At 50.4% G+C, this 23,127-nt stretch overlaps 1 protein-coding gene across 6 annotated transcripts in view; it reads right to left on the bottom strand.

The window, feature by feature from the left end:
* AXIN1 (axin 1) overlaps nt 1-23,127 on the bottom strand; it is a 72,607-nt gene that overhangs the window by 1,537 nt on the left and 47,943 nt on the right. For 4 of the 6 annotated variants that reach the window (XM_051632401.1, XM_051632400.1, XM_051632404.1 and 1 more), the window contains exons 4-8: nt 19,807-19,906; nt 13,379-13,516; nt 7,896-8,449; nt 5,966-6,142; nt 4,579-4,824 (exon numbers count right to left, since the gene is read on the bottom strand). In XM_051632401.1, coding sequence (XP_051488361.1) covers nt 4,579-4,824; nt 5,966-6,142; nt 7,896-8,449; nt 13,379-13,516; nt 19,807-19,906 — 1,215 coding nt within the window. The remainder of the gene's footprint in view (nt 1-4,578; nt 4,825-5,965; nt 6,143-7,895; nt 8,450-13,378; nt 13,517-19,806; nt 19,907-23,127) is intronic. The other 2 variants (XM_051632405.1, XM_051632403.1) reach the window with 1 other exon arrangement.

Below are 23,127 nucleotides of genomic sequence, written 5' to 3'. Positions count from 1 at the left end.
TGGCAGCCAAGGACCCTCAGGAGCATCCTCTGCTCCACCAGCAGCTCCCTGGGCACACAGACGCACGCCAAGGCTGGTGAAGGAGCAACTGGCACCTGGAAAGGCTGGATGGGGCCGGGAGGCAGCAACAAGGAGGGTGCAGGTTCTAGCTCAGCCCCTTTGGGCTGAAGGAACCTCTTCCTAGGCTTTGAGATGGGGTGGCCCTTCCCCCAGCACTGCTGCCTTGGGGGTCATCATCCCTGGAGGTGTTCCAAGAATGCGTCGAGTGGCACTTCAGCACCTGGTTTAGTGGCTATAGTGGTACTGGGTTGACAGTTGGACTTGATGATCCTAGAGGTCTTTTTCAACCTTAATGATTCAATGATCCCTAAGCTCCAGGCAAGGCAGAGCATCCCAAGCCCACAGCAGCAGACCCAGGTCACCACCAGCACGTTCCTAGTGTGCAGGGAGCATGCAGGGCTGGGTGTGTGCTTGGGGATGGTAACACAAACACTGCTCAGGCAGCTCTGGATTCTTGCTGCTGTGGCCAGAACAGCTCAGCACAGCTTCCTGCTCACCTACATCTGCACAGACAGGACCCCTCGGCTCCCCCCAGCTCCCTCGGGCACCTCTCCCAGTATAGATGGAGGTTGGAGGGGATGGAGCACCCAATGGGACATGTCCCAGAGGCTTCACTGCTCACCCCACTCATGCAGGGTGGCAGGGCAGCCACCATCCCCAAAACCTCAGGGACTTGACACCTCCTGTGTTTTCCTGCCTCTCAGGATGTTGGTCTAGTCTCTGCTTTCAGCCCACACACTGGGGCTTCTGCTACGTGGTGCCACCATTAGACCAAAAGCACCAGCCCAGTCCTAACTCTATTTTCAGAGGCAGACAAAAGTAGCAATGAAAAAAAAAACCCAGGGTACTTTGCCCTTCTGTCGAGCCTTTCATCTGAGGTGCTGCAAATGCTGCCCAAACACGGCAGCAACCGACACAGACTGGCAACCTGGCACGTGTGGCCTGAGCCAGAGGCAGGCTGCCCTTTCCAAGTCACATCAAACAAATTTGGCAGCTGAAAAAAAACAACCCCAGAGTCCTGAAAAAGCAAGCTGGGTAAAAAAGATGATTCTTGACGTGGCTGGAAAGTTGCTATAAAAAACGGGCCCTTGCCAAGTGCATGAGGTAATGGCAGTTTTGGACATGACTCCTGACCCTAACCTTTCAAGGTTGGCTGGTGGGTAAAACACCTTTTAATGGCATGCCCACATAAACATGGGCACTGCAAACCCAGGCCAGACACGATCTTTGCACCTTTCTAAAGGTATGAGAGGTCTAAAGTTCAACTGGACAACCTTCCTGGTGTCTGCTCTGCCTGGGAGACCTTTGGAGAAGATGCAGCATTCTGAGAGGTGAGGGGCTGCTCCTGGTCCAGCAGAGCTCTTGGAGCCTCCCCCATCCCTGTATCAAAGCACAGGATGCCCTTTAGCTAGGAAAACATTCAGGAATTGAATCATCCTTGGAAAAAAATAAAAGGGTCATAAATTCAGGCAAATTCTGTGAGTCAGAAGTTAATGGAAGGGGTTTGGAAAATCTCAACGTCCCTATGCTTGATCCTGCTAGAAACAAGTCGTGACCAAGAGCTGCTGGGTGCCCTGCTCAGGCAACAAAGCTGCTTTCTCCTGGGCCCTGGGGGAGATGGAGAGGACCCCCCAAGCTCTGTTGTGGTTGAAGCAAGAGCAGGACCAGGGCTAGGACTGGGAGCCTTCCTCCTCCTGCCACATAATTCATCCCTGAGATGCCATTTCTGAAGGGGCTCAGCCTGGCTCCAGTGCTCACCTCCTCCAAAGAGCAGAGATGTGTCTGAAAATGAAGCCTGAAATGATGCCTGAAAGCAGAAACTCTGCAGTGCTTTCCAGAGCTGGAGTTAAATCCAACCCCCAAGGTGTGGGTCCCTGGCTTTTGCCATAAATTCAGGCAGGGGTGGATGGCTGTGGTAACTCCAAGCTCCTGGGGCCAAAACAAGGCTGTGCAGCAGGATCCACATGCATCCCACACCACAGCCAGCAATCTCTAGCAGGCTGATGAATAAGGAACCACTGAAAATGTAATTTTCCAAGAGTTTCTCTCAGGAAAGCAAGACATCACAACTGACTTTGCTTTGGCCATTACCAACAGCTCTCCCGAGACCACAGCTCACCCAAGCAGGCTGGGCCTGAGCTCTGCCTCACTGAAGCTTCCACCTGCACCCACCTCCTGGGTGGCACCCAGAAACACAGCCAGGTGTCACCTCCTTGCCCCTTCAAGCTCCCTTTGCTGCACTTGGCACACACACAGACATGACCTGGCCAGGAAAGGGCAGCCCAAGAGCCCCTGCCCCTCACCACCCTCCTGATTTCAGCCATATAACCTGGTGGTGCCATGACAGGGAAACTGAGTCTGGGTTAGAGCACAAATCCACTCTCACTGTGAGGCAGAGGTGAGGTGCCCAGCTCACTCCAGCAGGATCTCAGAAGTCCTTTCAACCATGACAATGCTGTGCTTCTGTGATCCAGCTGTGAACCTACGTGAGCTGTGACACTGAGCTGCAGAAAATGGCTCCAAATCTGGCTGCACACACAAGAAACCTGGCAGTGACTGGGCCACAAAGGCTGGGTACACTGGACCTGCAGGTCACTGGACACTTAATCCTGCACTGCTTGCCAGCAGCAGCCATGTGGCTACCAGAGATCAGTGTCCCTCCAAATGCTGCAGAACAGGGAGAGAAGGGCTTTTTCTGCATCAGAAGTGTGATTTCTGGGAGAGTCTTTGTGATTCCCAGCAGAGACACTGCAGGTGCCTCCTTGATTTCCAGGGGGGCAGGGCTGGGGTGGGAGCAGAGCTGCACCCTGGCCAGAGCAGTTGGCTGGGGAAGGGCATGGCTGGTGAGCTGGAGAACCATGCCAAGGTTGCATGGTGCCCATGGCCAGTGCCTCAAGGACACCCTGGGGCTCACCTCCACCTCCCCAAGGCTGCTGTCAAACCTGGGCACGGGCTCCCACTTCCCACAGCTCTCCAGAGCTCCCAACTGAATGAAACGTTTGGGGTTTATTTTCACACATTAACTCCCCTCCTGTTTTCTCCTTCGCTCCCACTTTGGGCAGCCCCTTTCTGAAGGTCTGTTTGCAGGCAGGTTCCTGTGCTAACCATAGGAGGAGCTCTCTAAAAACCTCAGGTCTGCTTCAGCTGGAGCCCTCAATCCTGCCAAAACCCAGCAGCAAGCCTTCAACATCCAGAAATCCCTGGGGACCACTGCCTCTACTGGACACGGGTACATTTCCTTTCCATCAGCAGTTCCCCACCAGTGAACATGGCTCCTTGGTTCTCCAGGCAGGTCTGGGGGATCCTGCATTACTGGAAGAAAAGGAGGACCTGGTGGGGAAGCAGAGCAGCCCAGCACCAGGACTGCTCAGCCTGTCCTCCCACTGCTCTGCTCAGCTCTTACCACTCTTACAAAAAGCTACACTTAATATACATGGCAAATTATTATTAGACTATTAATTAGATATGGATATGGCCCAGGCTGGTGTTTCCAAAGTGTGCACTTGCATGTAGACATTTCTGGGGAAGGTGCATGAATCTAGCACCAACTGAAAGGAAGATCAAATGAACTTGGCTTAACCTGAGATGGGAGAGTCCTCTAATTACCTGCCTTTCAATCAATGCTCTGACATAAACACACAAGTCTGTGTGGTCTCTGCAAGCAAAACTAATTGGAGCTGGGCTGAAAGAGCTGCTTTCAAAAATTACATTCTTGTTTCTAAGAGTCAGACACCAAAGTTGCAAGTTTTCAGATTACAGCTCTAAAGCTGTGAAAGGTTTTTAATGGACAAAGTGCTTTTAGCTGCCAAGAGTAATTGCCCAGCACTTCCAAACTGCTTTTCATCTGAGAGCTCCACATGCCTCTCTGAAAGACAACACAGGAGCAGGAGAATTAGCTCCTCAACAGGCATTAAAGCTGAGTCACAAGCAGATGCAGTGACCTGGGCAGGGCTGTGCAGTGACTCCCTGCTGCTGCAGGGGACTGCAGGGCACTGGTCCCACCCTGCAGGGCACTGCTCCCACCCGGGTGCCAGGGAAGACCTTTGCTGGAAGCCTGTGGGAGATGCAGAAGAGCAAATACTCTTCAGCACTTCATTCTGCTGCATCCTGATGAATTCTGCTCCTGCACCAACCTTTGAAAATTCTGGTGTGAGTGTGAGTGAGTTGTCAGCCAGTACTGGGGGACAGAGCTCTTCCATACCATGCCTCCTCCAGACATGCTGCCCCCTGCCCAACTCCTCCTCAAGCTCTCAGCAGCCCCTTCCCCACTCTCCTAAAAGCATTTCCAGCCTCTCCATCCAAAAACCACAAGCCCTCAAGGTGGGTTTTGCCCTTTGCACCACCACGTTAGAAGGGCTGGGGGACGTTTCTCTGACCTTCTCTTGCATATACCTCCACCCAGCTGGTGCTGGGAGCTGGAGAGCAGAGCAGAGGGGCAGTGGACATCTCCCTCAGTCCCCCACCTTCAGAGCAGTCCCCCCCTTCCCTCCCACACACCATCAGACCCCATCACTCTACCTCTGTTTAGCGGGGAGTTTCCCGGCCCTTTTTTCCTCCTCTTCCAACCTTCTGCGAGCTTCTTCCAGTTGGGTGAGAGGGTTGGGGGCTGGATTGGGCGGCATGGTGGGATCTTGGATGAAGGGATGAGAAGGCTGGACGACATTCCGGAGCTGGGCACTGACCCACGGATGCACCGCGACCGGGCGCTCGATGGAGAGGGATCGCACCACGTCATGGGACAGCTGCTTCTTAGCACCTGAAGAGCTAGACACAAACACAAAGGCTTAACAGAGATGGCTGAGCACTCAGTCACTCCTAGATGGACCTCCTCTCCTACAGCTTGGACATGGGCACCACTGGGAAGCTCCTTACAGCACGGCTGCTGAGGGAGAGGGGAGCACCATCCACCTCTAGGGGGAGATTTCAGGAGAGCAAGACCTGAGGGATCAGGATGAGCAACCCAACCCTGAGACAAAGCCCAGATCTGTTTGAGGGCTTTCATCCAGTCCACAATACACAAAACTAAAACTGGCAAAAGGCAGCTCCAGCTTTTCTGACATTCCCTCAGAAGATGCCCTCCCATATGCTGCTGAAACTCCCAGGCTGGGAGCCTCTCCATGAGGTCGGCACCTCCAGGGAAAGGGATGCTGCAGGGATGTGCTCATCCTTCCCCAGCTCCAGAACCTGCTGCCTGACTTCCCAGTGGCCTGGCACTGCCCCTGGCTCTGGTGTTCAGCCCCAGCTGCCTCCAGTGCATCCTGCCCTGGCCACTGCTGTCCAGCAGGAGGAGAAACCACCAGCAGTTCCACCACCCAGCGGCAGAGGGGATGAGACCCCACATCCCTCTCATCAATGCACTGGTTTTGGCCAGAGACTGACCAGACTGTGATCAAGGACTTGTGCCTGCAGGAGATCTGCTTGACTCCAGAGAGACTTCTGACACAGCCACATCCTTGGCTCCACTCCAGGCAGGAGAGGACATCCCAGAGGATGCTCCCAGCAAGCTGAAACACTGGGCAACCCTGAACTGTGCTAAACTGCTTACTCAGGACCAATGGCACCAGTGCAGCAGGTCCCAGGTTTCTACCAGCACCTTGCAGGAGTACAAAGCATTTACACACAGCAAGTGCTTCCAGGACAGTGAATGCCTACTGTGTACCCTGGCATCCACCTCGGAACCACAGCAGCACAGTGAGATTCCCCTGGGGCTGCAGCTTCCCCACAAGCCATCCTTCAGAAAAACCTGCCCTTACAGCCCCGGAGCAATTCTCTGTCTCCAAGGGGTCTAAACCCTTGTGCCTGGTTGATTCCTGTCTTCCCAAGGTCTCCAGACAGACTGCTGGACAGCCTTGTGCAGAGGATGCAACCCAAGAGCATGAAGACCCCTGGCTCTGCTGCTCCTTACCCATGGGTTGTTTTCTTATGCCTGCTGATCTCCTTCTCTCCTTCTATGATCCACTGAAGGATCTTCTGGTTTCTCTCCACATCTTCAGGAGATCCTGGCATCTCATAGTTGGCACCATCACTTTTCCCTGAATCGGTCTTCTTAACATTTCTTTTTGAGAGCAGACTTGCTTTCCCACTGCAAGAACAAAGCTTGAGACATTAGTGCTTTGCCTGAGCCAAACCACCACAGAGGTGGCAGGGGAAGGACATGTCTATCTCCAGACATGTTCAGCCCTTCCAGGGTCTGCTGCTATCTGTGGTGCAGAGATCCTGGCTGCCTTCCACAGCCCCCCTGGCCCTTCCACAGCCCCCCTGGCCCTACCACACCTCAAACCAACCAGGCTGCAGTTGAGGCTAAGATTGAGACTGGCCAGACCCTGGCATGGCAGGCTTCTCCATCCAGCCACCCATGGAGAAAGGGATCTTCTCTGGCCAAATGAGCCACAGCAAAGCGGCAAAAAGCCCAGATCTCCTGCCACATGAAGGGTTATGTTAAACCTGCTCAGAGCAGAAGGTTCATCCTGGTGCTACAATCCACTGGCTGCCTCTCCACAACAGACCACTGCTGGAAAGATGAGCCCTTCCCACCACCTCAGACTGCTGATGTGTCACCCTGAGCATCTGCTTCTCACCTCCCATATCATGGTGGGAGGCCACATCCTAGCTGGGGGGACTGCATTCCCACTGGCTCGTGTGCCCTGGGAAGCACAGCCACCCTCAGCATGGCAGCCAGATGGACACAAGGCAGGAGACAACACTGGCTGTGCTCTGGCAGCAAAGGCTGTTGCAAAAGCCCCAGCTCCTTGCCCATGTCCATGCCCACATGCCCAGCAGGGTGTCTCCATGCTCACCAGGTCACACAGAACTTGCCCTCGCTGGCCTGTTGCTGCCACAGTGTATAATTTCATGGGACCCTCACTGTCCTCATCACCCAGCCACTGTCCTCCATAGGACCTCCCTAATTCTGCTTCTCCCTGCCCACTGACACACAGGAGAAGAAACCTTAACACCACTGAGGAGTCACAGGCCCTCAGACAGCTTTGCTGATTTTTTTGGGGAAAAAACCTGTAGAGGGGTTGCTGAAGATCTACAGAGAAGGCCACCTGCCTCCACTAGCTACCCCACCCCTGGTATACTGCAAAGCATCACCCCAAAACCAGGGCCCTGGGGAGCCAGCTGAACCAGCACAGCTCTCCCCCATGGCTGCCCCATCCATATATATTATCCTGGGCAGCCGCCAGCTCCACTCACACCTTTGCAGTCATCCAGAACCAGGACAAACAAAATCAGCAGCTGAGAAGGAGCTTCACCCTCTCCCCTCAGCATGGAGAGATTCCAACAACCAAGGGAAGAAGGACAGAAGCCCCTGTAAGGCAGGGACATGGCTCTCCTGAGCAGAGAACTCCCTGCCCCAGAGAATGTCCCCTTGGGACACGATGCCACTGCAGTGTCCCATCCCTTTGTTGGGAAAAGAAAAGAGCCCTCCTGGCTAATGGGTTTGTCCTTGCAGTAAAGAGGGCTTCTGTGTCCTCTTGTGGACACCTCAGGACACCAGGGTCTGTTGCTCAGAGCCCAGACACAGCCCTATACTGAGCAACTCCTAACACACAGAGAAGCAGACCAGCACCTGCAATTTCTAAGCACCTCCACTGCATTAAGAAGGAGAAAAACTCCTTTATAACCAAGGCCATTAAGAATCTTGGTTAAAGGGTGTTTCAGAGGTGAAAAGGGGCCTGTAAGGGCCCATTTCTGAAGAGGAAGAGAAGTGGGAAGCCCTTAAACCATGTCCCAACACAAGCTATCAACAGGGTTCAACCACCTCATTTATGGAAGAGCTTCCTACTGAAGCCACAGCTCTGGGACTCCCGTTGGGTGTTGCTTTGACTCACCTGTAGCCTAAAGAGTCCATGGGGCCAGGGGCCATGCCCAAGTTTTCAGTGTAGTTTCGTGACTTTGTTGCATAGTTATGTGAATCTACATTCCAAGCAAAGCTGTTCTGCACCCTCTGCGTGGCCTCAGCCTCGATCTGCTCTTTTGGTTTCATCACGCTGTGGTGATGGATGTGGTGGTAGACGTGTTTATGGTGGTATAAGTTAGCTGCATCCAGTTTCATTCCTGATTTTGTTGCGTGCTTGCCGTGCCCTGGAGGAATTGTTCCTAGTGTCCCTGACAGCTTTCCTAAGTGGCCACTTTCTGGGGACCGTGGCTTGGGAGAGTGGCGGCCAGGTCCTGGAGATTGGCAGCCTGGTGTTTTCATCACACGCTGGACGTGCTCGTCGAGGATGCTCTCAGGGTTTTCTTCATGGGCATCTCTCATCTGCATCCCAGCACAGCCCATCTCAGAGTAACGAGGAGCAAAGTGATGAAAAGCTTGGGCGGAAGGCATCTTGTGGCTAAGGACTGAGGGACCAGAAGAGATATCTGCATCCTCACCTTCTTCTTCCTGCAAGAAACACGGGGACAATCAGAGAATGACAGCAGGGTGGCAGAAGGGGTCTCTAGTCTCACCTCCTGCTTGCAGCAGAATTGCTGCCAACCTTTGAAGGGGTCAGGCCTGGCTTTGTCCAGCCAGATCTAGCAAACCCTCAAGGTAGAGATCCACCACCCCTCTGTAGACCTGTCCCAGACTCTGCCAACCTCCTGCAGAAGATTTCCTTAATGCTCAACCCAAGCCTGTGCAGTCTTGCTGCCACCCAGCAGAGCTGCTCAGGTCTCTACCTGCTTTCTGAGCTATCAGCAAGGGTTCTCCAGGCACAGCCCATCAAGACCGAGGCAACGTGACAGGCAGCTCACACATCACAACCAGGGTTTCCAGAGGCAGCTTTCTGATGAGCACAACTCAATGGGGTGTAGGAGCAGGCAGCAGGAATGGGTTTGAAAATCAGACATTGATTTCTCCCAGGCATGCTAAGGCTGGAGTGAAACACATCACACAGCTCAAGGAGGGCTGGAACTGATTGCTTGGTCTTCTAGTTCCCAACCGTCTAGGAGATGCTGTTAGTGACGCCCAGGTCCTTGCCAGGAAGAATAAAACTCCTCTATGCTGACAGCCACAGTTTTGATGCTGACAAACTACTTTATACTCCAACATAAACTCAGATATTTATGAAGTTTCTTTTTTGGAAGTCAGGATTCCTATTTTTTTAAATTACATAAGCAGGATTCCAGCAAGTCCTTTAATCCTGCTCTTTCTTCCTCTGACGGAACAGTAAAGAAACCAGTTTCAGCCCAGGGCATCTCTGGCCTGCCAGATAAATGCATCTGCTCAAAGCCACCACCTTTGCCTGTCAGATGCCATCATCCATCACTTGCTAACCAGCCTCCAAGTCTCCGCTGCCAACCACACAGCGAGAAAGCAAACAACAAACATCTTCCTGTGTCACACCTGGGGGGGTTCAAACCTGAACCAGGGACAACGCCAGGCTTTGAAAGTGCCACAGCCACGGGTGCTGCCAGCCCGGGGGTGTAACATGATGCCTAAGTCTGGAGGGAACCCACAACCTTCTATCAAATCACTTTGAAGAACTTCAGAGGCACTTTTCATCTGCAGCCACAAGGCTGCCAACCTGCCAATCACCATCCCTGGGCACCGAGACCAGGCACAAGAAAAGATGAAGGCTGTGCTGACTAAATCCCTGCCACCAGGGTAAGCATTTATTAGCAGTTTATGATAACCCAGTGATGTGCTCAGCACTTGAGAGGCTTTTAGGGCTGGTACCTGCTTTCTGGAAAACTCTTAGGTTGAAGCATCATCCCAGTGTGCAGGGGTAGATCTGAGCCTGGCACAGATGTCTGATGAAGGGCAGCACTTCTGCTCAGGGCCCAGAGCCCCAGCAGAGCTGTCACACTAGAGCAGGGTGACATCAGAGAGACAACCTGGGATGGTCCAGCCAAATGGGCACCTGGGATTCAGGAAATCCTCTGGCTGCCTGGAACTCTATTTTGCCAATTACTGGGACCTGGTACTTTGCTGTGCTCCGAGCCTGAGATGAGAATGGGCAAAGGGAAGGAGAGGGATGCACTGGCTCGCTCAGCTCAGCTGTGCCACTGAGGAGATCTGGACCTCAAGCAGGTCCTTAGGCAGGAGCACGTGCTGCTGGGGTTGGTGTGTGCAGGCAGGCCTGGGGCAGCTGGATTCCCACCCCCCAGCACTAATACCATACCTATCTGCACCCAGACCTGCCTGCACCCAGACCTGCCTGCAACCAACCTGCTTGCACCCAGATCTTCCTGAAGCTCATGGCACAAGCCTGCTGCCCAACTTGCACCCTTCAGCCCTCTGAACACCCTTGCTATGCCCATGGCTGGCACTGGCAGAAGAAAGGGAAGAGAAGCCAACAAGATGACAAAGAAGGCCCAGACAGGAGGCAAGAACACTGTGTCTGACACCAAAGAAAGGTGAAGGTCTGGGACCAGACTCCTCCATGAGTTCAGCTGTCCTGGGCACCAGGCTGGTGTGAGCTCTGGAGCCCTGTCTCAGCATCTGGCTGAGGTGAACTGGGCAGAACTGGGCAGCGTGTGCTGCCCCTTCCGGCAGGAAAGCCCTGGGTGCCATAACCACTAGATGGTGCTTTGTTGACATAACATTGTCAGAAAACTCTTCTATCCCCTCCGGAAGGCAGCAGCAGTTGGAGAGATGCAGGCTGCAACTTTGCTGCCTGGCTGTGGAGCTATTTCTGCTCTGCAGCAGGGCCGGGGGTGCCCTTTCTTTTGAATTAGGAGGCTGCAACCTGCCCTGATGAGCCAGAGGAAGAGCTACCTTGCTGCAAACCTCCTCCTCTGCCTTCTCCCAGTCCCACCACTCAGGCTGCTGCTGGTCAGCAGGGCACAACAGCTCACCTAACCACCAGTGGGTTTTCCATCATCCTGCAAATGATTTTTATCTCTAGTGAGGCAACGTTTTATATTCAGATAATGAGAATCTCAGCCCTGGCTTTTGCTTCTCCTGACTTATTTTCAAGACAGACTGACCTGTATGATGTAATACTGAGCTGTATGATATGATACTGGTCTGTATGATAAGGTGCTGCAGCTTCCATGCACAGACATGAGGCTAAAGTGGCTCAAAAACTAATAAGGGGACATGCCCATCCTCTAATCCTCTCCCATGTTGCTCAGAATAACTAATGAAATCAGAATTTGTGTGGGGTTTTTTTTGAAAAACAGAAATTTTACAGTCTTTTCAGCAAAAGGCTCTAAACTAGATGCCTCTTCTTGATGTTACTGCATGATGCAGCTTTGAAGGGGGATCTGCAGACAGCTCAGTATGGGGGAGAAAAATCCTTTTTTCCTGGCTTTTGCAAAATATTTCCAGCTTCTCTGCTAAGCTGGTAACTGCCTACTGTGATTTATGCTTGTGGTTTTCCCTGTGCTGCTGCTCAGTGAGCCATGCAGACCTGGTAAGAGGTTACCCTCTAAGTCCTGGTGTTCAGGTCATAGAAAAAAGCCCTGTGATCTATCAGGACTCAAGCTCTTCTCTTGCTGATACCAGCAGCTCCTGCACCTTAAGTGCTGACCTAAAAAAGCTACAATTGCTTACTCTGAGTTTTCCCTGAATGGCTAATGCCAGATGCCAGCCAGTGAATGAAATACATTCTGCAGACAGCAAAGAGGTTTAATATATAGCATTAGTGGGAGTCCTGGCCTTAAAAATAGATTAAGTCACAGAAAAATGTGTTTAAACAGACTTAAATTTATTCTCTGGCACATAGGTATTTGCTGATTTTATGGTATTGCTACTGGCAGCTTCTTCAAGGAGGGAGTGGGCTGGGATAATGCAGCCTGGTGCAGGTGGGGGCTGCCATGGGGCTGTGGGAGGAGGAGGAGGAGGAAGAAGAAAGCTCTAGGACTGTGTTAGCAGAAAATACTGCTGGTCACACTGGCTTTGTCTAAAAAGCAGTAGGTGCCAGAGAGTAAAATGGACCAGTTCTAGAAGAACAGGAATCTAATCACATAATAGCACCTTGCTGGCTTTCCTTCTGGCTGGGTGCTGGACACAGACATGCAGGGAGTTTGCTGCCCAGTGCTGGGAGCTGGAGGGAAGCTCAGAGACCTCCTCTGCCTTCCTCACTCTCCACATCTGAAACAGGGATGTGATTTAAAGCAAATATTACAACCTGTTTTGCTGTTTAAAGATGAACATTTAATAATATTGATGAATATCTTAAAATGCTCTCATGGGGCTGGATGGCCTGCTCTGGAGCCCCAGGGGCTCAGTTTCTTTGGAAGCACAGAGTCAGCCAAGACAGGCATCAACACCTCTGCTTTCAGGGAGAGCTGTGGGTTACCAAGTACAGAGCTTCTGCCTCAGGGCCACAGCTGCTATTAGCTGCAGGGACCTACAATTTCTTCACTCAGGGCTGTAGTTCTGCAGACTTCAGTCTGTGATGTTCAGTGACACTCTGGTGTCCTCCAAAAGCTCTCCTGTATGCCCAGCACAAGATGGACAGGTCCCTGTGAGATGCAGTGTCTCAGAAGATGTGGTGTGAATATTGCTGAACAGGGTGTCTCATGCAGGTAAGGCAAGATGACCAACACCTCATTCTGTCCCTTTTGGAGCTCCTTGTGGAGCTAAAGGCCTTGCAGGCTTCCCTGGGTTCATCTACCCAGTCCTGGAGCTCTGAAGGGCCCTGGTGCTACCAGGGCTGACAGCACACAGTGCCACGGGCTTACCCTTACCCAGCCACCCATGTGGAGCCAGTGTGTTTCTCTGCCCAGAGAGGATGTTTGGGTGCTACCACACCTGATCAGCTCCAAATTTTCTAGGGAAGTGCATTGATGGGCAGAACCCTTTTTCAGTTTTGGTAGGAATGGCCTGCTAGCACACCCAAACACCTCCAAGCATAACCTGGCGTGTGGTCACCATTTGGGGCGGAAACAGGGATCAGACAAAACCCTGCAGGGGACGGTGAAGCCCTGTTCCATAGCCCCCATCCTTGCATGGAAGGAACTGCTCACCAAGTCTGTGATGGACAGGAGAGCAAGGGTGCCAAAGATGATGATGGAGAGCACCCACAGCACCTATCTGGTGACAGAAGTGGGCACTGCTGGGCCATGGCTGCTTACAGCAGAAGCTCACAGAGCCCTGCACAGACCAGGGACCAGCACCATGGAAACTCCTGGGGGAATGTGGGCCTCCAGAAGCCCTGTGCAAAGTGATGGTGGTGGCGTTGGAGCAGGGAAATGCTCACCCAGGTTGCTTCCAGAGCAGCTAAAAGCTCCCTGTGGTGTATAGTACACAGAATCCCAGGCTGATAAAGGAGGCAAGGAGGTTACTAACTGCTGGTAAAGGAGCCAAGGAGGTTACTAACTGCTGGTAAAGGAGGCAAGGAGGTTACTAACTGCTGGTAAAGGAGGCAAGCAGGTTACTCACCGCTCGAACGCGTTTCAGGCGCTCCTCCAATTTCTCCTCTGCTTCACGTTCCTTCTGTACTTCCTCCAAACGATTGATCAGCTCTGCAGCAAACTTCTCTGGTTCAACGTGGATATCCTTTGGCATTCGGTACGTACGCTGGAGGGAAAACACACCAGGGGTTAACAAAAGATGCATGAAAAAGCAGCTGTTGATTTTGGAGGTTCTCCTAGCTGGAAGTGCCAGTCGTTCCAGTGGGAGCTGAGAGAGGACAGGCTGGCAGACACAGAGGTGCAGCCTGGGACTGGTGGGCTGGAGGCTGAGCCACCACCATGAGTTCCCCAGCTCCACACACCAGCCCAGGTAATGGAAAGGTTTTTTGGAGGCATAATTCAGCAAGCTCTTTAGGCACCAAAGTCCTCCTTGGGATGGATGTGCTCACTCTCCTCCCAGTGTACACACAGTCAGCAGGGAGACCCTGCTCTGAAAGGCTGGAAAAGGACAGACAAACCTCTCAAAAGTCATGCTTATGGCAGTGATGTTTTCACCTTGCTAGAAAGGAGACCTCTTAAGCACACTTATTCAGCTTACTCCAGGTGGATCAGGTCAATTCCTGCAAACACACCCCACGGCTGCAAAAAGGAGAGAGAACCCTGTCACCTCTGAGACACCTTCTGCCCTCAGCCCAACCACAAGAGGCCACGGCTCCCAGAAAGCATCCTCTCTTGCTAGAGGATCCTGCAGGATTGCATCTTGGCTCTTCAGAGCCATACCATGATTCCCTGCTTGCCTTATCAGCACAGCAACCTCACAAGCACATAGATACCACTTTTCTGCTTGCTTGGGGTGAACAAATGAACACTTACAAGAGTTCAAGGGCATTCTTCGTTCCTTACACTGAGTTACATTGTCCCTAAATTCCTGAGCTCTGGGATAAGAAGTTTGTGTAGACTGACAACTCCTGGTTTTTCCCCTCATTTTTTATCCCTTCTGCCTTATTTTGTTAAAATAGTAGGAAAAATTAAAATACAGCAGAGATAAAAAATTATTTGGGAAGAAAAACATATGGAAAATTCAACAGCACAAAAAACCTGCATTCAAATATTTCAATACTGACTTGAGAGAAATATACACTCTGCAGGACCAGAGATAAAATTAAATGTGAAGACATGAGATAATTCATCAAGAACAAATGCAGCACCAGAAGCATCCATCAAGTTGTAATCTTTAAAGGAGGATTAGAGACCACCTGAATTTACCCTGTACCAGCCAAGAGATCAGTGCAAGAGACTAAAATAATGCTTTGCCTCCAAACCTGACAAAAGCATCCAAATCTTACTGGTTTTCTCTCTGCCAGCTCCTGAGTGGAAGTCAGGGGAAGAAAAACACGGACAGTAAGTATCCTCCTGCTGGCTCTGAGGAGCTGAAGACATCTTTTATGACACCCAAGCTGGGTTGCAGAGGTCTCAGTTAAAGCATTGTTCTGTTTGCCAACTCTGCCAGCAACCCTTCCTTTCAGTGCTCACTGCCTTTGCCTTCTCTGCCCTGCTGGATGGTGCTGGGCTGCAGAGTCCCTGGGGATGTCTGTGGACACGATGTGGCTCTGCAGGCAGGACTGCCTGCTCCAGCTCTCTGTGACAAGCAGAAGGACCCACAGCTCCACCTGAAGCTGTCCCAGGCAGGACTGACCCATCCGAGCTGGGTTCAACCCAAACCAACCATCCCCTCCTGGCTTGGGGAGCCTGCATGTAGCAGGAACCCCAAAGCTCCACCATCCATCCCATGAGGCAGCCCTGACTCCTGAGGAGGGAAATCTCCCTCTCCTGACAAGACCCAACCTGCTGGGTGCTGTGCTCCCTCCCTCCTGCCACCCCAGCCAAGTCAACGCTCCCTGTGGTTGTTCATACGGTGGCAGCACCAACCCCTGCTCCGTTAGAGACTTCATGAGCTAATGAGAAGCAGCTCAGGGCTTGGCAGTCATGCTCCTGGGTCTCCCTGCTGCAGCCACCACAGTGGCTTCCATGGAGAAGCAGAACCAGGGAAGATCTCCCCTTCACGTTCACAGCTGGTGAGGCAATGCAGCAGCTCCAAGTCCCTCCTGAGCCCCCCGAGCAAAGGCTGATGTTTGCTCACCTGTGTGTTCGAGTCCTGTCCAAGTAAGGTGGCTCCCTCCAGGCTCAGCAAGGCCTGAGGACCACAGCTCCCTCTCCAATGGGGATCTGAGGACATTCAGGGTCACTGCTGTATCCAGGGAACTCGAGACAAGACGATTTGGGTCTTTTACAACTAGCATTTCAGGATGTTTATTCACAGCCTCTCACTGTCTGGAGGTGACTGAAGCTCGACTACAGAAATGAAATTGAACCCAAGAATCTTCAGGATGAACTCGTGTTCCTCTCTGATAAACCACTGCATCTGCAAAACCCACTGCCCTGTCCTTGGGGCTCTCCACTCAGCACACCTGCTTGCAGAAGTCCTCAGCAGCCAGTTCCAGGGTGCCAGATGCAGGTGAAGCCATCTTTGCAAGGCTCCCCTGACCACCCAAGTTCAATGCAACTGAAATAAACCTCAATTCACCTCATGGACACCAGTTGCATTTGCCCCACATTGTCCTGCTGGGTGCCTGTAATGGTGACCCACAGAAAGCTGGCAAGCAGGAGGATGCTTGGAATATCACTATGGGTCTGACTGTGTTCCTAGATCAAAGGATGAGCTACAAAGACCTCCCCAAAACTACCAGTATTGCAGAAGAATGAATGCAAATTCTCTGTGCTGAAACAACACAGATAACTCCTGAGGGCTCTCACCATCTCCCTGGACAGCACACATGGATTGCACTGACCTGGTTCAAAAAGCTCAAGACAACAAAGTGTTTAAAAGTCTTACAGAATGACAGGCCTGACTTTGGAAGGGAGACATGCGCCATCATAAACCAGCCAGGCTGAGTCTGTTGCCTGGAGGAGGATCCCTCAGGGCTTCAGGATTTTCAACCTGCCCCTGGCTTCCTGTGGGCATCCAGAGCCCTACCAAGGGAGCTGTAAGTAAGCTTTATTGTTCTGGAAGCAGAACATCTCCAAAAGCCTTTGTTGTAAGTAAAGGGTGCAGAACTCTGAGAGCTGCCTGGTTTTGGAGGATCCAACCCTCCAGTCTGGACCAGAATGAGATCTCTGGCCAATCTGGATTAACAATTCAGAAAGGAACTGCTCCATTTTAAAGAGCCGTTTCAGTTACAGCTGGTTTATCTAATGCTTTATTTAATTTGCTACCCACATTTATTTAATGCCACTAGTTCAGACAGGTCTGTCCAGAACCAACCCCAGCTGAGCTGGGGAGGTTGCAGAGAACAATGGATGGGAAGCTGAATGCCAGATGGGTTGGCAAGAAAGAAATTGCTTGAACTGGTCTGGATGGAGCAATCTTTCCTAGTGACAGCTGTGAGGAAGGATTTCTTGAGGTACCTATCACCAGAACACTGTCCTCTGTTCTTGACAAGCAAAGTGTCTGAAGCTCTGGTACCTTCAGGAAGAAACAGCCTGCTAAGAACATGCAAGATACACAAGCTCTCCATGCTATGTTTTCTCCTTTTCTTGGAGCCAATGGAGCAGGAGTTGCACGGACTTGGCTCCATGAGGCAGATGCAAGTCTTGGATTTTGCTTGCTCTTTCCTTCCTTGGTACTCCAAGTCTCTGCTTGAAGCCAAAAGAGAGACACAAACCAGAAGAAAAGCAACACTCAGCTACTGTGTAATGGGTTCCTGTCAGAGGCACCAAATGAAGGTTTTGTCACTTGCTAGAGACCTTCATCCACAGCATTCCTGGGCAGAGCATCATGTCACCAAACACACCTTTTCTCAACTTAGAGCACTGGTGAGTGTGCCATTGTGGAGCATGCAGAACACAGCCAGCATGCACCAAGTTCTCCTGCAGCACTGCAGGGCATCCTACATAACCAGCACATGGCCTTTGTCATCTGGAAGCAGCATGGCTGGTGAACCCAGCAGGCAGGCTCCTATGAACATATCATCATGGCAGTTTATAGCTTTTGGACCTAACTAGAAGTGCTGCTATTAAAAGCTATAGAAGCTCTTTCAGAATTTTGTGTAATAGCCCCATAACTCATTTGTAAGGGAACGGTGAGGTCTCTAAAGGACTTCTGAAATGACTTTTCAGAAGCAGAAGGTTCTCTGCTATCACTAGGAAAACATGCCATGCATTCTGCAAGCACTATCAGTGTGGACTCTGGCTATGCAGGTGAGATATGAGTCCATAAAGACCTTCACTCAAAGGCTGCCATTTAGTCATGGCTGCACGTTCAGAAGCTCCCTAACCACCAGGTCCAGGTGGCTGATGGAACCTGCTTTAGCTACGGGCTGCGAGGTAGCCTAACCCCCAGCTTTGGAAAGCAACACTTGAAGCCACATTTGCATGGCTCCTTGCTAATTGGGGAAGTTTTAATTCAAGAAGCGTGCAGTTAGAGGTGATTTTAAAAGACTAACTTTATAACATTTCACACTGGTGTTGTCAAAACATATTGTCTAATTACCTTCTCCTTTCTTGGCTGATTGATAAGCGAGGGCAGAGCAGCGACTCTCTGAAGTCGATGCCAATTCTGTGTCAGGAATTGGCTGGCAGGAGGTGCCAGCATGTCTGAACTAAACTTTTATTCCCTGGAGAAAGACTAGGAGTAACTCAACTTCTCAGTGCTCTGCACCCCTATAAATATGCACCAAGATGCCTTTTTCCCTGAGACTTAAAACTGCAGTGCAGAATCTAATGGGAACAGTGGCTGTTTCACAGAAAAGTCCTTGTAAAGTGTCTGTGTCTAGTTTAGGAGGAATATGTAATTCTACAAGACTGTGTAGATAAGTAGGAGAATATAAAAATTTATAAGCAGCAGGTGGCCAATTTAAACCTTGTTTTCCCCACCCCCCCTTTTTCAACTGGTTTCCAAAAAGGTCGATAAAATTTAATGCTAAGTAAAACTAATTAGCCTGCAAGGAACTGCTGCTGGAATGACACTTATTCAGTTCAACAAAAGAAATGTTTGGCAGATGGAAGTTCGTTAAAGCAGAGCTCACTATACATATTTAATGCTCCATACTCTGGGTTTATAACCTGCAGTTCATCAAGGCATTGCCAGTGCACACAATCAACAAAAAGCCACGATTATTTTTATCCAAAAGGTAAAGCCACTGACAAGCTTTGAAGTCAGAGAATATTCCCTCGGTAGTTCCCACTGTTGGGGACCAGCAACAACAACAACAACAACAAAAAATAAAGGCCAAGCTTTCAAACTTCAACCCTAACAAAGCCATGCTTACAGTAAAAACGGCACCAAGTGAAAGAAAAAGGCACCCAGCCAGTCTTTTCAACAGCGACCACACTGGGAAAGCAACTGCATGAAAAGAGAGGTGACTGAGCAAGGATGGTGAGTGAGCGTCCACAGCCTGGGCTTTTATTGTCAACCCAGTGATCAAAGACCAGGAGACCCTCTTAAATCTAAGGAAAATAATCTAATTTAAAAGGCAAAACAAAGAGCGGTGGTTTTGGTGGGTGTTTTTTTTTTTTTTCTTGGTTGGTTTGTTTTTTTTCTTTTAAATCAGATGAAAACAAGGGTGTATTTCTGCTGGTATTGTGCTGCTTTGAGCAGGCAGGATGAGAACAGCTGCCTCCAGTTTGAAGGCACTTCTGGAAAAAAGCAGATGGAGGGTTTTTTTTTTCTTCCCCATTTGATTTGTGCTGGAGTCCAGCTGTCCAAAGGGGAAAGAAGCACCTTTATTCCCTGCTAGATATTAAATGTCACCTGTAACTGCTCACAGAAAGAAAGGAATAATAAGCAGAGCTGCAGATGGTGCTGCAGAGCCCTAGCAGCTATGTTCATCTTCCAAAGCCGTTTGCTTACCTGGAGCAACCAGGGAGACAGTGTCAGACAAATTAAATGCTTATGCCTGCACCTTCTTTGCTCTCCTGCCTCATACCCCCAGGCAGGCTTTGCCAAGTGCCTGGGAACAGGTCACAGCTCCTTTGGCTGCCCAGTGCAGAAATACTGCTCGGGACAGTTGTGTTTCTTCTCAGCTGACCTTGGCTGAGAGCTACATCAGCTTCCATGTCCCATGGCCTCCTACACCTTCCACAAACACCTCCAGCTCACCCAAGGGCATGAAAACTGCTTGCAGGGAGATGCCAGCCAGCTCTTCCCTTCTCCAGGAGAAACAATTGTCTACTGACTGAACAGTTAAGAAAAAATTAGACATTTTGGGCAGCCCAGGATGGTGAATTTGGCAGAAGACTAGCAAGCCCTTTCTTAGGATGGTGTATTTCCATCTTAAAACATCTCCAAATGAACCCAGCGCTAAATGGGGGTTAAACTTGAGCAAGCAGAGCAACTCTACACTAAGATCTCACATATTTTGCATATTTACCTCTGGGGAAGGAGATAGTGCTACTTACAGGAATGTGAGGTAGTGGCACACGTCCATTTGCTTTGGCACTTTCTTGCATCTCTCTGCGATGCTGCTTTCGGAGCCTGTAGGGTGGGATCCCATCTCTGCTGGAACAAAACAACAACAGGCCAGGCTTTAGCTCCTCTCATACATCACATTCCTTGCAGCCCCCCCACCAAAGGTAGGAAACCCCTTTACTCTTGAGAAAGGCTTTGCAAGCCCAGGGCCAGTGCAGAAGAGTAAGAGGAATCCGTGCAGGGAACGATACTTGCCCAGGTGCCCCCAGACCTGGAACACTCTGGCACTGGGTGCTGGGGTGGCTCACATGGCATCCACTGGCAACAGAGCAGGGCACGGCTCTGGTGACCGCTGCCCTGGGCAGAGGGCAGGGAGAAGGACTTGGACCACATCCTGGTACCTTTTATAGTTGGTTGCTTTCTACAAAAGAGCCTGTAATGTACACAGCAAACCACAGCACAGGGGAGGAGGGGGAGGAGGAGTGGGAGCTCAGTGAGCATCTACAGCGAGGGGAACTCGGTCAGGGAACAAGGTATATATTTTTAAGAGAGCATGACAACTTCTCAAATGGCTTATCAAAGTGAAGGGGTTGGCTCCACTGCTCTTAAGCAGGTCTCCAGCTCAGTCTGGAATTACAGGCCTGATCCTGGAGGTACTTTGTGGAGTAGAAGGACAAGGTTAGGGAGGGATGCCATGGGCAGTGACACCCAAGCAAACCTGCTCTGCTCAGGTTCGTGTCCTTGCTGAAAAAGCTGGTGACTGAGGCCTGTGCAGAGGAAGGAGACAGTGGTGGCAATGATCCTTGGGCCTGATGGACTGGGAGCTGGGTCTGTGGCTCTGTCACGAGCTGGGGGATGGTGAGACCTCTCTACCAAGCCACACACAGCTCAAAGATGGGGCCTGGGTGCACATGGGTGCCAGCAAGGGGCAGCCAGAGGGGTCTGAGCCACCAGGCTGCACTGAGCACTGCAAACCATCACTGGCTGAGCATAACTTCAGGAGAAGAAAGGAACTATGTTTTTGTTCTCACCACTGCAACCACCCTGCTTACACCCTGGGAGAAAGAGAATGTGAGTGAGGTGGAGCTCAGTTACAACATAAGGACACAGGCCCATGGCCTGGTGACACTGATTTTGAGAAAAAGCAACAAATGCAAAACCAAATGCCTGCCTGGAGTTTGGTAATTCGGAATTTTCCTTTTAAATTTTACACATTTCCCTGATTCAGTAAAGCAACTGCTTGGGAAGGCTGTGCAATGCCACAGACACTCATGGAAATGAACAGGGGGGTTGGTTTATCACAAGTACCAAATAATTTCCACGCACACTGTCCCCTTCCAGCCCTGACCCGCTCAGAGCAGAGCAAACGAGCTGGTCCCAGCACATCTCACAGCAACAAGATGTTTGCACAGGCCAAATGCCCTTAGCACCTACCCTCCTCCCCAGCTGCCAGGCACAGCTGCTTCTCAACATCAGCCAAACAGTTTAACCAGCAGGTTTTTAAAGTTGAGATGCCATTTGGCAAGGGAAACACAATTTACTGCCTTGTTTTGCCTGCAAAAGCTCTCAAGCTACAAGCACTGGCTCCCTGGAAAGGTGGGTGCAGGCAGAACAGCAGACCAAAGGCCACTTCATGCAGTAACTCAGGCATTCAAAATTAACCACCACTAAACTAAAATAAAACCCGTGACTAATGACAAGTGTTTTTTAGTAGGAAGGCAAATGAGAGAATAGAAAATTAACCAGGCTAATTACAGCTCTGTATGGTGGCTGCAGGTAATGCAGGAGGAGGAAGAGAGGGAGGAAGAGAGCATCAGAGAGCATCAGCTCTGTTGCACCCAGCAGTGACATGGAGCAGAGCAATGTCCCCCAGCGTCACAGGTGATGGTGACACAGCTTTCATCTGGCAGCTTCATTTTCTTTAATGACAAACCTCCATTTGAAAAGCAACTTAAAGAATTCCCAACGGTTAAAAGAGTTTCATCGCCTCACGACGCGGCTTTTTCCAGGCTGGATGGCAACTGACCCAACTGACAATTTTCAGAGGGGGAAAAAATATATATAAATATTAAAAAAATAACAATCTGGGGGGACTATTTTAGCCATCACTGGTCGGCACCTACAGACAACATGCCAGCTTAACCCCTGCACAAAACCCGGGTGCCAGAACACAACTCGCACGCTAAAGCCGCCGCGGCCATTCGCGGGGAAAGCAGCATTATATTAGAAGGTGCAATTTTTCTTTCTTTCTCTCTTTTTTATTTTTTTCCCCTTTAATTCTCCCCAGCAGCAGTCCCAGCGGAAAGAGCGACTTTTGTTCCCAGCACAGTAGCGAGAGGCTGATAATGGCCTCTAATCTATCCGGCTTCAAACACATGTTCAGCCCCGCTGTGCTGCCTTTGATGTCATTTTAACTAGATTCCCCAATGCCACCTCTGAACTTGGAACATTCCTTCGTTCAATGTACTGTGCCAACTCAACCAGAGGAAGCAAATTCAAAGATAAGCACTTTAATTTTATCCCAACAAAACCTTATTCAATAGATGGGGGGGACAGCAAGGAAAACCAATACCGTACTTTTGTTTTCCTTTTGTCAGGTAGCTTGCTTTGAGATATTGTCAATAGATAGAAAAAGAAAATATCTATTAAAAAACTAAAATGAAATTAAAACTTTTTAAAAGCACATCTACTTGAAAAAGAAAACTTCTCCAAACTGCTTTTTTTGCCTTATTCCATCCCATGATTTTTCTCTAGCACCAGAAAGCTCCGTACTGAAATGCAAGGGGGGAGAAAGCCAGAGTTTTTCTACCATTTTTTTAATGATAATGCAACTGGTTTGCTACTGGGGAAACACTGGAGGCTTCCTCTCCTCTCCAAACCACTCTGCAAGAGCCTCTGGTGAGCAGGGAGGTTTTGCTGTGGCTCTGCAGTTGGACTCTCCCAACATGGGCTGTCTTTTCTCCTCCACAGCCTCCAAACCTAACCATTAAGCCTAACAAGTTGGAAATCATCACGGAGGATCTTTTAAATTAAAAAGCTGTTAAACTTGTTTAAATATAGCAGAACTCAAGGTCATTCTGGATCACTGGCCGTAGGAAAGACAGGAAACAAATCCACAGTGAAGCTGATATTTTCTACCAATTACTCTTATCAAAGCACCACCGTCACTGAGAGACCTTTCTCACATAAAGAAGCACGTTGGGAAAATTGCCAGGAATTTTGGCCACAGGCCAGCCATCCAAGGAATGATATTTAATCTGCAAGGTTTTTTGAAGGAGTAACCACTGTCCTAAATCCCTTCACTCTGGGAA

Source organism: Apus apus, chromosome 14 (genome assembly GCF_020740795.1).
Source record: "Apus apus isolate bApuApu2 chromosome 14, bApuApu2.pri.cur, whole genome shotgun sequence".
Lineage (NCBI taxonomy): Eukaryota > Metazoa > Chordata > Aves > Apodiformes > Apodidae > Apus > Apus apus.
The sequence above is the reverse complement of the archived record's forward strand: the minus strand, read 5'-3'. Positions and strand labels throughout refer to the sequence as shown.